Here is a 16,909-nt window from a genome sequence, read left to right on the forward strand (position 1 = left end):
TCTTGTGGCTTCACGGTTGTCCTTTTGTCCCCCCCCCCACTGCTGCCTCACAGAAGCTGAAATATTCACCAAATACCCCTCACCGCCGGCAGCACTTTCTGAAAGTGGAGGGGGGGAGGGATAAAGTTAGAAAGCTAAAATCAAAAGAGCATCACTTTCCTATCGCTACTAAATTCCAACTCTGCTCCCAATTTCCAAATGTACTCACTCGGGCTCACCCTCAGCACGGTAGCATTGTGGATAGCACAATCGCTTCACAGCTCCAGGGTCCCAGGTTCGATTCCGGCTTGGGTCACTGTCTGTGCGGAGTCTGCAAATCCTCCCCGTGTGTGCGTGGGTTTCCTCCGGGTACTCCGGTTTCCTCCCACAGTCCAAAGATGTGCAGGTTAGGTGGATTGGCCACGCTAAATTGCCCTTAGTGTCCAAAATTGCCCTTAGTGTTGGGTGGGGTTACTGGGTTATGGGGATAGGGTGGAGGCGTTGACCTTGGGTAGGATGCTCTTTCCAAGAGCCGGTGCAGACTCGATGGGCTGAATGGCCTCCTTCTGCACTGTAAATTCTATGTATAAAGAGGTGCATTTGTATTCTGAAAGTAAATGCGTGCACTGACAATGTCATTCTTTTGCAGAACAAATGATTCGAGAAGTGCAGAGCAGAGAGAAGAAGGAATTGGCGAAGACCCGGGAGAAAACTCGGTCGCCCACTGGCCTCGGCTTTGTGCACCTTTTGTTGCATTTAGTCTTCCTCCAGCCTCAAATGACGGAAAAGCACAAAAGGCGGAAAAACGTCCGGTTCATATTCGTCCAGTTCAGCGCCTGGGAGTTCGCAGGAAGTGAAAAGCTTTGGGCGGGCCTCATAACAACACTATGCGATAACATTAAAGATCATTTTGGATGCATTCCAACCAGCATTGTTCGGGCCCTTGGCCACCAGTCCACTGTGCAAAAGAACGAATCCAACTGCGAATGGGTGTCGAAAAGAATCCTCCGAATTCCTGTTTGGCTCATTTTCAGTTTCCTCCTGTTGCTCGCTCTGGCACTAATACTTGTCACGGCAAAGTATGGCTTTTCTGTCGGCAAAATGGGGAACGATTACGTCATGGCCCTTGAAGGTGTTGGCTTTGGGTTAATTGGATGCTCTGCTCTCCTCACAATGAAGAACTCCTTCATGGTGGGCAAAAATATTTTCGTCAGCCAGAAGGCCAAAATGGAAAGCCTCATGAACAAATCGGACTTCAGCTCTCAGCTGGGGTTCATGAATGACATAAAACAGGAAGTTAAAGTTCTGACAAACTTCATCCACTACGTGGAGATATTTGAACGGAGGAAGGTGCGAATTGTCCTGGAAATCATGAGCCTGGACAGGTGCACTCCAGATAAAGTTGTCGGAGTTTTAGACGCCATGAACATCCTCCTTTCAGATCCAGATGCCCCCTTTATTTCAATATTGGCTGTTGATCCGAGCATTATAGCGACCTGCGTGGAGAAATCTAATGTGCTGAAAGGTATGGCGGACAATGGCTACGAGTTCCTTAACAGAATCGTGACACTACCATTTTCGGTGCCAAAAATGGATGCCCAGACCAAACTCAACTTTATTCAGGAAGTAGTGGAAGGTAAAGATGCCCTGATGGATGACACCCCACTGCAGCCTGAACCACTTGAAGCCAAAATGTGTCGGGGAAAACTTTTGGAAATCGTGCCGCTGATTAACGTTTCCAGTGGACATGACGGACCTTCCAAGCTAAAAATTGGGAAAATGAACACAGGTCACTATATCCGGCAGGCCTATCAATGCTTAATGGACAGAGATGGCGACCTCCAAGAGTACATTGAGGAGAACTTCCTGCAAATGAGAAGGATAGTGAACATAATTCCAATAATGGTGACACTCATGTTGGAAAGAAATATTTCAATAAGTTCCTTCACCCCACAGAGAATTGCTGCATGGGTTATCCTGGCCAGCTGCTGGCCATGTCGCCTCAGTTGGGTCTGGCAATGTTTGGAAGATGCAGAGCAAATGAGTGAGTTCGGCACAGAGAAGTATATTCATGACGAGATGCTATTGTGGACCATTTATGAAAACTCCTCGGATAATTTGATATTAATTCAATCCAGCATCGAAAAGCTATTGACACTGGATGGAGATCCTGAAATCTTTCAAAAGTTTCTATCAATCAGTTACAAGTTCACCGTTAAAGATGCAAAAGTTATCCTGCCATATACAATTAATCTAGATTATTCCTTAAAGAGGAAAATGGAGCTACTTCTTGGAAGCAGGTTATTAGGAAGAAAAACAAGCTCGCCTTCCGACGATGCTGCCAGTTTGAATTGAGAAGTTAGTTAATACGGAAGAAATTCTTACTTCTCCACAGGTCAATGATTCCTCAAGGAAACCAGCCTAACTGTTGAGCCATATTAATCCAAACGCACAAGAATAACAACAGATGTGAGACAGACAAAACACACTTTCCTGTGAATTGAACAGATGGAGGTGGCCTAAATTATAGCATCATCAACAAAGTTATGCACTTTGCTATATTAAGTACATAAATGAATAACCTCCAACTTAAGTTGGGGAATTTAATTTGTGCAGGTTTGGTAATCCCTTTTGGTCATCCATTTTGGTCATCCATTTTGGTCATCTATTTTGGTCATCCATTTTGGTTATCCATTTTGGTCATCTATTTTGGTCATCCATTTTGGTTATCCATTTTGGTCATCCATTTTGGTTATCTATTTTGGTCATCCATTTTAGATATCCGTTTTGGACGGGAAAAAAAGGATACATTACTTTCTAAATAGAAAGAGGCGAGGTACAGTGGATGTCCAAGGAAACGTGCAGGTTTCGGATGCAAAGATCTTTAAAATCCCAGTAACGAGTGCAGAAAAAAATCAAAAAGGCCTTTAGATCTAGAGGACTGAAATGAAAGACACAGAGGTTATGCTGCAGCTATACAAAACTCTGGTTTGACCTCCATTTGGGGTGAGCAGTTCTGGCACCATACCTTAGGAAGGGTATTATGGCCTTGGAGGGAGTGCAACATAGGTTTACAAAAATGATACCTGGATTACAGGATTGGGTTACGAGGAGAGAGTACTCAAATTAGGTATATTTTGCTTGAATTTAGATAGTAAAGGAGTGATCTGACTGAAGACTTCAGGACTTGGGGGTGAATTCTCCTTCCCAGTAACCCGAAACTCCTCGGGCTTGAGTGATTGGAATGCACTTCGTTATTGGAATGCACTTTGTGATTGGAATGCACTTACCTGTCTTTGATGTGGTTGATGTTTGCAAACATTGGGGTTTCATCACTCGGAGTCACTCAACCCTGAAGGGAGATGTGGAAGCTGTCAATCATAGCCCACTCCTGAAAATGAATGAATGGTTTGCAGCTACAGGATCTGAGGGGTTCAAACACAGGTCACAGCTGTTCTCTTTCCAGGAATGGGCACATGGTGCTCCCAGGTAAGTGTGACAGCAGTAATCTCTGTCACCACCTCTGTCCAGATTATTCCCAAGCTTCCAGACATGGGCCATTTTTTCTGGGGAATCTGTGGGGGGTTCCTTTATTGGGTCCCTGGGGGGAGGTTTCCCCAGTTAGGGTGCTGGGGAAGGGGGGGGGGTTGGGTCACCCCCGTACTTAGGGGAAGGGGGGGCACCCAGAAAATTCAGGGGTGGGGGCTGTTCTTCCATGTGGGGGGATGGTGCTTTGCTGTGCGGAGAGGGGGTGCTGGCTGCAGGACTCCGCTTTCGGGTCTGCCCGCTCAAAATAGTGGCCCGATAGCGGGACTCCGTCGAAAATCCCCCCCCCCCCCCCATCCTCGCCATGCATAAATTTGCAAGCCGAAGAATACTGAATTGCTTCCTGATTTATGCTCCCATGCGGAATGTAAATTGGAAGCAATTCTCCTCCGGCAGGACAACAGAGTCCCCCAAACGGAGAATCTTGCCCAGGGCAGACAGGGTAGATTCAGAAAGAATGTTCCCGTTGGTGGGGGAGTCCAGGACTAGGGGTCGAGGATAAGGGGTGAACCTTTTAGGACTGAGGTGAGGAGAAATGTCTTCACCCAGAGAATGGTGAATCTGTGAAATCTCTTGGGGCTAAAGAGATCAAGGGATCAGGGTGGAAGGCAGGATCAGGGGTCAGCCATGATCATAATGAATGGCGGAGCAGGCTCGAAGGGCCGAATGGCCTCCTCCTGCTTCTATTTTCTATGTATGTTGATGTATGTTTCCATTTACAGGGAAAGACAGGATAGATCAAGAGAAAGCAGCATGGTAGCATGGGGGCAGCACGGTAGCATGGTGGTTAGCATAAATGCTTCACAGCTCCAGGGTCCCAGGTTCGATTCCGGCTTGGGTCACTGTCTGTGCGGAGTCTGCACGTCCTCCCCGTGTGTGCGTGGGTTTCCTCCGGGTGCTCCGGTTTCCTCCCACAGTCCAAAGATGTGCGGGTTAGGTGGATTGGCCGTGATAAATTGCCCGTAGTGTCCTAAAAAGTAAGGTTAAGGAGGGGGTTGTTGGGTTACGGGTATAGGGTGGATACGTGGGTTTGAGTAGGGTGATCATTGCTCGGCACAACATCGAGGGCCGAAGGGCCTGTTCTGTGCTATAATGTTCTATCTAATGTTCTATCTATCTAGAAACTATTTCCATTGGTTAGAAATTCTAAAACTCAGATGCAGAGTCTAGAAATTAGGGTTAGGCCGTTCAGGAGAGATGTTGGGAAGAACTTCTTCACTCAAAGGGTGGTAGAGGTTTGAACTCTCTCCCATAAACAGCAGCTGAAGCTAGATCAGTTGATTTTAAATCTGAGAGAGATAGATTTTTGTTAAGCAAAGATATTAAGGGATTTGGGCCAAAGGCAGGTATATGGAGTTGGGTCACAGATCAACCATGATCTCATTAAATGGTGGGACAGGCTCAAGGGGTAGAATGGCCCACTCTTGTTCCTATTTCAATCGCAGATTACTGCCAAGTTACACTAACTAATGAATTAGAGTACTGATGTTCGCCATGTCTTACATTTGCCTTTGGGCCAGAAGGCTCTGGGTTCAAATGTCACTCCAGAGAATTGGCAGGGGAAATTGAGACTAACAACTCCAGTACAGTCTGAGAGAATGTTGCACTGTTGAAAGTGCCTGTCATTCCCGTACCAGCCTCCCCGGACAGGCGCCGGAATGTGGCGACTAGGGGCTTTTCACAGTAACTTCATTGAAACCTACTCGTGACAATAAGCGCTTTTCATTTCATTTAATTTCATTGTGGTGAGGCGTTAAATTGAGGCCCTGTCTGCCTTCCCAGACATCGACAGTTCAGAAAGAGGCCACTCGGCCTGTCAAGCCTACACCAACCCTCTGAAAGAGCACCATACCAATGCCCGTTCCTCGGCAATTTTAGCATGACCAATCCACCTGTCCTGCGCATCTTTGGACTGTGGGAGGAAACCGGAGCACCCGGAGGAAACCCATGCAGACACGAGGAGAATGCGCAGGCTCCACACAGTCATCCAAAGCTGGAATTGAACCTGGTGCCTGGTGAGGCCGCAGTGCTAACCACTGTGCCGCCCTAACTTTTGTAAATTTGTTGATGTGGGCGTCGCAGGCTTGCCAGCATTTATTGCCCATCCTGAATTGCCCTTGAGGGGCAGTTAGGAGTCAATCACATTGCTGTGGGTCTGGAATCACAAGTAGGCCAGACCGGGTAAGGATGGCAGATTTCCTTCCCTTAAGGGCATGAGTGAACCAGATGGGTTTTTAACGACAATGGTCAACATTAGACTGTAATTCCAGATATTTATTGAATTCAATTTATTTTTATAAGTCTTTTTTATTGGGTTTTTGAACAAAGTATATTTACCGTTATGTGTATAGGATATGATATAGAAGAAGAGAAGGGCACACACACACAAATCACAAAGGGAAAGAAAAAAAAAGAAAAAAAGGTAACACGAGAGAAATACAAAATTAATTATTTACACACGTAAGTAGGCATCTGTTTGTAGGCGGGGGGGGCGGTGCGAAGACTGGGGGGGGGTTAGATATACATTTGGGTGGCGGAGAGACAATTCCGGAGGGCAATACTCGAATGGGTCTGGTGCTGGTGTTGTCCCTCGCTTCTCCCGGACGGAATTCGCTGCCATTGTCGTCTCACGCTCACTTCCCCTTCAGCCGGCCCTCCTGTCTTCCGCCTGTATTCTCCTTTTTCTCTGTTCCTGTGGATGCCAAGTTTGTTAACGTTTCCCTCCCCCTCCTCCTCGTCCCTCCCCTCTCCCCTCCCCCCCTCCCCCTCCTCCCTCCCACCCACCTCCCTGGCTCTCCCCTGTTGTTCCCTGACTCTTCCCTCTTCCCCCCTCCTCCGCTCCCCCCCCCCCCAAGGTTCGCCTTTCCTTCCTCATAGACTTAGCTGTCCCCCCCCCCCCCCCCCACCCCTCTCCCGGTCTATCTCTCCCTCTCATGCTTTGGCTACTTTCCCCTGGTTCATGGCTACCTGGCTATTCTTCTGCTTGTTTGTTGCCTACAAACAGGTCGCAGAACAGTCGCGTGAATGGCTCCCACGTTCCGTGGAAGCCGTTGTCTGACCCTCGGACGGCGAATTTGATTTTCTCCATTTGGAGAGATTCCGAGAGGTCGGACAGCCAGTCTGCAGCTCTGGGCGGTGCTGCTGACCGCCAGCCAAACACGATTCTACGGCGGGCGATCAGGGAGGCACAGGCAAGGGCGTCCGCCCTCCTCCCCAGGAATAGATCACGCTGGTCTGAAACCCTGAAGACCACCACTATCGGGCATGGCTCCACCCTCACCCCCACCACGTTGGACATAGCCTCGAAGAAGGCTGTCCAGTACGCCACAACTCTGGGACAAGACCAGAACATGTGGGCGTGGTTGGCTGGGCCTCCTTGGCACCGTTCACATCTATCCTCCACCTCCGGAAAGAACCTACTCACACGGGTTCTTGTTAAGTGGGCTCTATGTACCACTTTTAGCTGCGTCAGGCTGAGCCTTGCGCATGTGGCGGTGGAGTTGACCAATGCAGTGCTTTGCTCCAGATGGGTCACCCTATTTGAATCCCCAGGCCCTCCTCGCATTTCATTCTTGTTGCGTCCAGTATGGTGTTGGCTCCTTCTACCAGTCGGTCATACATGTCGCCACAGTTTCCTTTACCTAGAATGCTTCAATTCAAATTTCACCATCTGCAGTGGTGGGATTTGAACCTGGATCCCAAGATGATTATTCTGGGTCTCTGGTTTGCTAGTCCCGTGACAATACCACTATGCCACCGCCTTCCCTATTATTGTAAAGGCAACTTCATCTCCAACCATCCAAGGTGCAGAGAATCCATAGAATCCCTACAGTGCAGGAGGAGGCCATTCAGCCCATTGAGTTGGCACTGACCCTCCGAAAGAGCACCCTGACCAGGTTAATTCCCCCTTCCTATCCCCATAACTCCGTGCATTGATCATAGCCAATCCACCTTAACCTGCACATCTTTGGACACTAAAGGACAGTTTGGCATGTCAAAGCCTGACTTCCTCCACACCCCCCACTATCAAAGATTGTAAAGGGCGTGACATAATAGGCCATACATTAATGTACAATTCAAGGTACACTGTTCTGCCCACCAGAGCTTGAATTCCCTTCATTTTCTGGGGGCTTCCAAGGGCTCATACTGTACCGTTGCAATCTGAACGAGTTTGCCACTGTGACAGGTTATTGCAGGTAAATGTTCTACTTCAATCACATTAGAATCCATAGCATCCCGACAAAAAAGGAGGCCATTTGGCCCTCTGAAGGATCATGTCATGATAGGGAGGTATTAAGAACTTGGGTCCAGAAATGGAGCAGCAGGCAATTTAGGGGTTAAACAAACTGAAGGAAAAGGCTGCTTGCAGCAGAGTTGGAGAGATGTGCCCATAGCCTGAGTTACTTTGTCCCAGTCAGACTTAACCTCGTTAGTGGGAATACACAGGTTCAACCAGGATGATCCACTCAAGATCCATTGTCATTCGGACAACCTGCCTGCAACCAGCCCATCACTGAGCCTGATGACCTATTTTTCCATCAATGGAAAGTTAGTTGCATGTGAATGGCATAGCTCTGTTCTTTTACATGAATGAGAGTGGGCATCAGCCAAGATAACGATGATGGGTTCAAGTCTGGCCACCTCCAAGGAGAACCTTTGTTTAAGAGGGTGGGTGGAGCTCGGAGAGAGAGAGAGAAATATTCTTTTTGAACAGTTATGGCAGAAGGCTGTGGAGGTCAACCAGAGAGGTCATGGAGAAAACTGCTCCAGATACAGATTTTCGAAAAGGGTTCCAAAGGAATTACAGCAGAGAATTGTTTCGTAAATACAAGTATCATCTTTACCATCACTGTATGTGGAATAAGAGCTGTATATTTATTGGACATGTTGTTTCATGGGAACTAATGCGTTAAAGTTAAGAAACTGTATGTAATCTGTTAGTGTTCGAAATGAAGTAAAGGATTAAAACTGTTTTGTTTTCTTTTGTTCTGATAAAGTTTGTTTATAAAATAACCAAGCCCTCTTTCTTATATTATCACTCGTGGAATGAATTGTTTTTTCCGCACTGCACTAAAACTTTAAAACATTATCTGGTTCAGCCTCTTAACTCTGTAACAAGCACCCTCTCTCGGCCCACATCCCTGACCCATAATCCCACCTAACCTGCATATCTTTGGACACAAAGGGGCAATCTTTACATTGCCAATCCACCTAACTTGCACATTTTTGCGAGGACACCCAAGCACCTGGAGTAAACCCAGGCAGAGAGAGGGAGAACATACAAACTCCACACAGACAGTTAGTTACTCAAGGTCAGAATTGAACCCGAGTCCCTGGCGCCGTGAGGCAGCAGTGCCAACCATTGCACCACCCCCACATCTGTGAGCGTCTGTGTGTTTAACTCTACTGTGCTTGAGTTCAACTATTCCATAATTCTATTGAACAGAAACCTGTTTATTCTACTTAAAGAAGTTCTGATAATTCGATACAAAACACTGAGATGACCCCAATCGGAATCATTTTTTTAAATAAATTTTTATTCGGATTTTCGTTTTATATAAGACATAATATTGCAAAACAACAAGACAGAACAAAACACTGATGCAGGCATAAACCCCCGTCGTAACAGAGACTACCCCTCGCACAACCTACCCCCCCTCACCCCCCCCCATCCCCTTCAACCCCTCTTATTAACATTGTGGTCCTCCAGGCATAGGCTTCCTGCTGCTGTTTTGGGAATCCTTCCTGGGTTGTCCTCCCCTCCTCCGAGTACTTTTGCCCCACCTTACCTACACTATTCAACCTGTGTTCTGGATTGTGTCCTCACCTCCTACTTAGAACCCTTCCCCCCCCCCCCCCCACCTCACCTGCTCCCCCCCCCAATCCCCCCCCCCACTCTTTCTCCTACTTTGTCATTTTCAGTCCCGCCCCCTCCCCCTTTCTCTTATTGTTACGAATTGGTCCCCAGATTGGTAAATTACTAAATTGCTTCATGTCCTGTGGAAGCCCTCCTCCGACCCTCTGATGGCCAATTTTATTTTTTTCCAATTTGAGGAATAGGCTAGGTCAGACCTCAGGTGGTGCTGTGACCTCCAGTCGAGCAGGATTCTTCAACGGGGGACGAGGGAGGCAAAGTTTATGGCATCTGCCCCCATCCTTGTGAAGAGATCTGGCTGCTCTGACACTCCAAAGACCGCCACTTTTGGGCACGGCTCCACCCTCACCCCATAACTCTGGACTTGGCCTCGAAAAAGGCTGACCAGTGGCCGATAAGTCTGGGGCAAGGCCAGAACATGTGGGTGTGGTTGGCCGGGCCTCCCTGGCACCGTTCACATTTGTCCTCCACCTCTGGTAACAACCCACTCATGTGCATTTGTCAAGTGTGCCCAATGCACCACCTTCAGCTGCATTAGGCTCAGCTCTACACATGAGGAGGGGAGGTTTGCCCTGTGCAGTGCCTCAATCCAGAATCCTCCCCCTATTCACATGCAGAGTTTCTCCCATTTTTCTCTTGCTTTGTCAAACAAGTGTCGGCACTGTTTCCATCCCACAGTTCGCCTGCAGTTAGGAGTATGTCCAGTAGGGAGTGCCCTGGTTGTTGGGGGAATGTTGATGTCTCCTTGCGCAGGAGGTTCATCAGTTGCCTGTATCGCAACTTGTTCCTTTTTGGGAGCGGTAGCTTGTGTGGCAGGTTCCCCAGGGTTGCTATCATGCCGTCTATATATAGGTCCCCTACTGTCAGTGTCCCCTCGTCCCGTCTCCAGCTTTTGAAAGAGGTGTCCAATTTCACCGGGGTGAATTTGTGGATCTTAAAGGCGGGGGCCATGGCGGACATTGCTACAAATCTATAGTGTCGTCTTAGTTACTTCTGCGCTCTGAACATGGCCACTACCACCAGGTCTTTAGAGTATTTGGCTCGGGTGAATGGGAGTGCAGTCGTGGCCAGTGCTCAGAGTGACGACCCCGTGCAGGGCCTTTCCTTAATTTTCTCCCACTCTGCTGCCGGCCCCTTGACCCAGCCTCGTACTCTCTCTCTGCTTTGGCTGCCCAGTGGCAGTGCTGGATGTTCGGGAGGCAGGCTAGGCCCCCGCCCCCACCCCACCCACCCCCCCACCTCCCCCTCCCCCCACCTCCCCCCCTCCCCCCACCCACCTCCCCCCTCCCCCCCCCACCTCCCCCCCTCCCCCCCCCCACCTCCCCCCCCCCCACCTCCCCCCCCCCCCCCACCTCCCCTCCTCCCCCCACCTCCCCCCCCCCCCCACCTCCCCTCCTCCCCCCACCTCCCCCCTCTCTGCCTCTCCTTCATTGTCGGACGCTCTTTCAGATCGTAGGATTGTTTTTCTCCACACAAAAGCCAGGATTGATTTGCTTAAGTTGGTGAAGAGGTCGACAGGCTCTATTTGTGGATCCATGTCCAGTGTGGGCTATATGGATCCCCAGGTATTGGAATCTGGTTTGGGACAGCTTGAAATACATATTCCCAGCTCTGGCTCACTCCCTGCGGGTTCACGGTGAATTTTTCGCTTTTACTCACATTGAAGTTTTATCTCCAAACTCTCTCAGCTGCTCGGTTATTCCTCCCCTGTTGGTTCGGGAGTTCGAGGTGGAGAAGAGCAGGTCATCCACCTAGAGCGATACGCTGTGCTTCCTCTCTGGATGCCTCTCCACCCCTTCGCTAATCTGAGGGCGATGGTCAGTGGTTTGATTGCCAGGGCAAATAGCAATGAGGATGAGGGGCACCCTCATGCCTCAGTGTAGCTGAACGTACCCAAAGCTGGTGGTGATCGTTCATATGTTCGCCTTGGGAACACTGTACAGTAGCTTCACACATGCGATGAATCCTGGCCCAAACCTTAACCGTTCTAGCACCTCAGTGAGGTACCTCCATTCGACCTTGTCCAAGGCCTTTTCTGTGTTGAGGGAGATGATCACTTCTGGTGTCTCCTGCCTGGGTGGGGTCATGATCACGCTCAGCAGGCACCTGGTGTCCGCTGTTAGTTACCTGCCCTTGACAAAGCTCCTCTGACCTTCAGCGCCCACTTCTCGCACTCATCACTCCAGCCCCTTCACCAGGGTCCTCGCCAGGACTTTGGCATCAGTGTTCAGGAATGAAATGAGTCTGTACGACCTGCACTGCTTCGGATCTTTGTCCATTTTTGGGATCAGTGATATCGAAGTCTGTGCCAGCGTGGACGGCAGGGTGCCTCTTGACGATATGGTCTCTATGACTTCCCCCAGTGCTTGCCACGCTCCCAGTCCCTGTTTTCTGTCCTCCCCCACAACTGGTATGTCTCATCCATCGAGGAACTGTTTCATCTTCAAGCCCTCCTCCTGGGGTTCGGAGGTCACAGTCCCCGATAGTGGGTTGCGGATGCCTCATTGATCTTCTCCGGGGTGGTGGCTAGTCCATCATTCTTATCTTTTACCTGCACTATTTCCCTGATGGCTGCCTGCTTCCTCAGCTGGTGAGCCAGCAGGTGGCTGGTCTTATGTCCGTGTCTGGCGGACCTGGTGCACTGCTTTCGCAGTGGAAAGCAGAATAAATTCCATTTGTAACTTTATCGTCTACACCAGTAGTCCCACGGTCGGGGCCCTGGAGTATCACTGATCCACCTCCAATATGGAGTGGACTAGTTGTTGCCGAGCCGCCCTCTCCTTTCTGTCCCTCAGCGACCTCCGTGCAATTATTTCCCCCCTTAACGCTGTCTTCAGTGCCTCCCAGAATGTGGAGGGTGAGACCTTCCCGTTCTGGTTGTAGGTTATATATCCATTGATGGCCTGTGACATTCTCTCGCAGGAAGCCTTGTCGGCCAAGAGGGCTGTGTCCAGCCTCCACGGGAGGCACTGGGCCTGGCCCATCTCCAACGTCACATCCACCTAGTGCGGAGCGTGGTCGGAGATTTCTATCGTGGAGAATCCTGCCCCTCCCACCCTGGAAGCATCCAATTACCCCACCACGAAGAAGTCGGTGCAGGACTATAATAATAACAATCTTTTATACTTTCTGGACTGGGGAGAAGATGGAGAACTCGTTCTCCCTTGGGTGTGTCCACGGGTCCACACCCTCCCTTATCGACTGTCTCTGCAAGGCTGATTGTTCGTTGATTGGGGGCTGGATTTGTCCATCTGTGGCTCCTGTAGACAGTTGAAGACCCCCCCCCCCCCAATTCCATGAAGAGTTGGTGGGAGTCTAGGTCGGGGATTTCTGCCATGGTCTTTTATAAAGTCTGTGTCTTCCCAGTTGGGAGCGGACACATTTAACAGTACCACTGGTGCACCTTCCAGGACACCGCTGACCATGACATATCGTCCCTTCGGTCTGCCACTATCTACATCACTGTAAAGTTCGTCCTCTTATTGAACAATATGGCTACCACCCCCCAGCCCTCGTCCCGTACCATGCTTGACATGTCTGTCCTATCCATCCCTTCCTGACCCTCAGTCGGTCCTTCTCCCTCAGCTGTGTTTCTTGGAGGAAGACTGTGTTGGCCTTCAGACTTTTCAGATGGGCAAAGACTCTGGATCTTTTCACTGTGCCATTAAGTCCCCCGATGTTCCAGATGACTATTCTAGTGCGGGGTTTCAGTCCCCCCCCCCCCCCCCCCCACCCCACTACGCAGTCAGTCATACTCACCACGTGAGAAGAGATGCGAGCCCACCTGGGCACCTCGAGGGAGAAATGGGAGGAGCTGGTTATAGAAATAGGGAGGACTCTGGATCGAAGCACTACACGGAGCGAACTCCACCTCCACATATGCAGGGCTGAGCCTGACATAGCTAAACGTGGTGGACAGAGCGTATCTAACCAGAACCCAAATGAGCAGGTTCTACCCGGTGGTGGAGGACAAATGTGAACGTTGCCAGGGTGGCCCAGCCAACCACAACCACATGTTCCGGGCATGCCACAGACTGGTAGGGTTCTGGACAGGCTTGTTCGAGGCAATGCCCAAGGTGGTGGGGGTGAGGGTGGAGCCATGCACGAACGTGGGGGTCTTCGGGGTATGAGACCAGCCAGAACTCTTTATTGAGAGGGGACCAACACCCTAGCCTTTATGTCGCTGATCGCCCGACGAAGAATCCTGCTCGGCTGGAGATCAATGGCACCATCCAATGCCGCAGGCTGGCTGTCCAACCTGTCAGAATGCGTCCAACTGGGGAGGATAAAATTCGCCATCCGTGGGTAGGAGGAGGGCTTCCACAGGATGTGGGAGCTGTTCACCATCTTGTCCCAAGACCTGTTTGTAGCCAGCAACCAGTAGAGCAGAGGGGTGCAGGGGTGGGGGGGGGGGGGGGGGGGGAGAGGGGGGGGGGGGGTGGAGAAAGACACAGAGCATAGACTTGGTGAAAACCAATAAAAACATTTTTTTGAAGTAATTGGGAAGCCAGGTTTTCACAAGCCTAGATTGAGCCCTTTTTTTGCTGCTGGCTACGAGACGGAAGACAGAAGTCTCCTAAATCGGAACGGAATATGGCATCCAGGTCAGGCAGCGTATTTCGGAAGGATGTGAGGGCATTAGAGAAGATGCAGAAAGGATTGACAAAAATAGTCTCAGGGACAGGTCTCTTACACAGATTTGACTGAAATCTCACAGCTGAAAAATGAATATGAAAATGGCTTATTGTCACAAGTAGGCTTCAAATGAAGTTACTGTGAAAAGCCGCTAGTCGCCACAATCCGCCGCCTGTTTGGGGAGGCTGGTACGGGAAATGAACCGTGCTGCTGGCCTGCCTTGGTCTGCTTTAAAAGCCATCTCTTTAGCGCGTAAGCAGATTTGAAATGATTGGCTAAATTCCTCTCGGAGGTCTGTTTTGTTCTCTGAACCTTCCCTCATGGTCCTGCATCTGCCAGGCTGGTCCTGAGTCATCACTGAAGCAAATTCCTTCGATGCATGATTCTTATACTTTCCTGATCCGTGTCAGAGACATGTCAAATTTGTGTCCTACTTCAAACTGTCAAATGACGTCTTTCTTCTAACCACAGATCCATTCTTCAAATATTGTGGTGAAAGATGTCAACTCAAGTTTCTGTTTGTGTTTCGCAAACTTTCCACCTGTGCATTGTAAACTCTCCTTTAAATAGGTCATCGGTCTAAAGGTAATATGTGTCATTTCAAGTTGACCAAAAACCCCATCATTCCTACAATGTCATTTGAGCACAAACAGGGCCTTTTTGCGGCATCTCTCTCCGACGCACATTGACCACCGTGTGCACCATCTACAAGGTGTACAGCAGTCACTCACCAAGGTTCCTTCGAAAGCATCTTCCAAACTCGCAACCTCTTCCACCCAGAGGACAAAGGCAGCAGGTGGGTGGCATCACCACCTGGAAGTTCCCCTTCAAGTTCCCTTGGTGGATGGGGCGGCATGGTGGCACAGTAGTTAGCACTGCTGCCTATGGTGCTGAGGACCCGGGTTCCATCCCAACCCTGGGTCACTGTCCGTGTGGAGTTTGCACATTCTCCACGTGTCTGCGTGGGTCTCACGCCCACAACCCAGGGTAAGGTGGATTGGCCATGCTAAATTGCCCCTTAATTGAAAAAAAAATAATTGGGTACTCTCAATTCATTTAAATAAAATATGTTCTTTTCAGATTCAAGATAAGTGCAGAGGGGACAGGAGGAAGAATGTTTTTACGCAGAGGGTGGTGAGAGTCTGGAATTCGCTGCCCCAGTTGGTGGTGGAGGTAGAGACCCTAAACTCTTTGAAAAAGTACCTGGATCTGCACATTAAGTGCTGCAAGCTACAAGGTTATGGAGCGGGTGCAGGAAGGTGGGATTAGAACACACACGTGGATGTCCTATGGCTGGCATGGGCAAGATGGGCCAAAGGGCCTTTTCTGTGCTGCAGACCTCTAAGACCCTATAAGGAGTCGTGAGCCTTTGGAACCCTCTTCCTGAAGAGGTGGTAGAGATAGTCTCTGAACATTTTTAAGGCCGAGGTGGGTAATTCTTGGTAAATTAGTGCATATTTGAGGTGACTATTAGATCGGCCATGATCTTATTAAAGCAGAGCAGGCTCGAGGGGCTGAATGGCCTACTCCTACTCCTTGTTCACATTCACAACTCCTCAGATACTGAATCAGTCCATGTTCAAATGCAGCAAGATCTGGACAATATCCGGGCTGACAAGTGTGTAAGTAACAATCGTGCCACACAAGTGTCGGGCAATGACCATCTCCGGTGAGAGTGAATGTAAACATCTTACCCTGACATTCAATTACCGTTGAATCCCCCACTGACCATAAACTGAGCTGCACCACCCCTATAAATAGATGGCTACAAGAGCAGGTCCAGATACTGAAAATTCTATGGAGAGTAACTCACTTCCTGAATTCCCAAAGACTGTCCACAATCTACAGGGCACAACATAGAACATAGAACAGTACAGCACAGAACAGGCCCTTCGGCCCTCAATGTTGTGCCGAGCCATGATCACCCTACTCAAACCCACGTATCCACCCTATACCCGTAACCCAACAAACCCCCCCCCCGCAACCTTACTTTTATTAGGACACTACGGGTAATTTAGCATGGCCAATCCACCTAACCCGCACATCTTTGGACTGTGGGAGGAAACCGGAGCACCCGGAGGAAACCCACGCACACAGGGGGAGGACGTACAGACTCCACACAGACAAGTCAGGAGTTTAATGGAATACTCTCCATTTGGTTGGATGAATGCAGCTCCAACAACACTCAAGAAGCTCGACATCATCCAGGGCAAAGCAGCCTGCCTGATTGCCACTCCATAGAATCTAGACAGTGCAGAAGGAGGCTATTCGGCCCATCAGGTCTGTACCAGCCCTCTGAAAGAGCACCCTTAACCCTGCACTATCCCTATGACCATGCTTCAGCTATACAGAACCTTAGTTCGGTCACACTTGCGAATATTGCACACACTTCTGGTTGCCACACTACCGGAAGGATGTGGAGGCTTTGGAGAGGGTTCAGAATAGGCTTACCTGGATGTTGCCTGGTATGGAGGGTGTTAGTTATGAGGAGAGGTTGGATAAACTTGGTTTGTTCTCAATGGAACGACAGAGGTTGAGGGGAGACCTGATAGAGGTCTACAAAATTATAAGGGGCATAAACGGAGTGGATAGTCAGAGGCTATTTTCCAGGGTAGAGAGGTCAATTACTAGGGGACATAGGTTTAAGGTGCGAGGGACAAAGTTTAGAGGAGATGTGCGATGGAAGTTTTTTTATACAGAGGGTATAAAAGTGGGTGCCTGGAACTCGCTGCCGGAGGAGGTGGTGGAAGCAGGGACGATAGTGACATTTAAGGGGCACCTTGACAAATACATGAATTGGATGGGAATATGATTAAGTGCAAGAAAGGATTTAATAGTCAATGGATGCAATCCCCACTCATACCATTAGTGTCA

At 49.5% G+C, this 16,909-nt stretch overlaps 1 protein-coding gene across 1 annotated transcript in view; it reads left to right on the forward strand.

Moving 5' to 3' along the window:
- Positions 1-2,522, forward strand: part of nkpd1 (NTPase, KAP family P-loop domain containing 1) — a 58,253-nt gene extending 55,731 nt beyond the window's left edge. The window contains exon 4 of the mRNA XM_038785762.1: positions 629-2,522. Coding sequence (XP_038641690.1) covers positions 629-2,334 — 1,706 coding nt within the window. The 3' untranslated portion in view covers positions 2,335-2,522. The remainder of the gene's footprint in view (positions 1-628) is intronic.
- Positions 2,523-16,909: the final 14,387 nt, after the last annotated feature.

The sequence above is a fragment of the Scyliorhinus canicula genome, chromosome 27 (assembly GCF_902713615.1).
Source record: "Scyliorhinus canicula chromosome 27, sScyCan1.1, whole genome shotgun sequence".
NCBI lineage: Eukaryota > Metazoa > Chordata > Chondrichthyes > Carcharhiniformes > Scyliorhinidae > Scyliorhinus > Scyliorhinus canicula.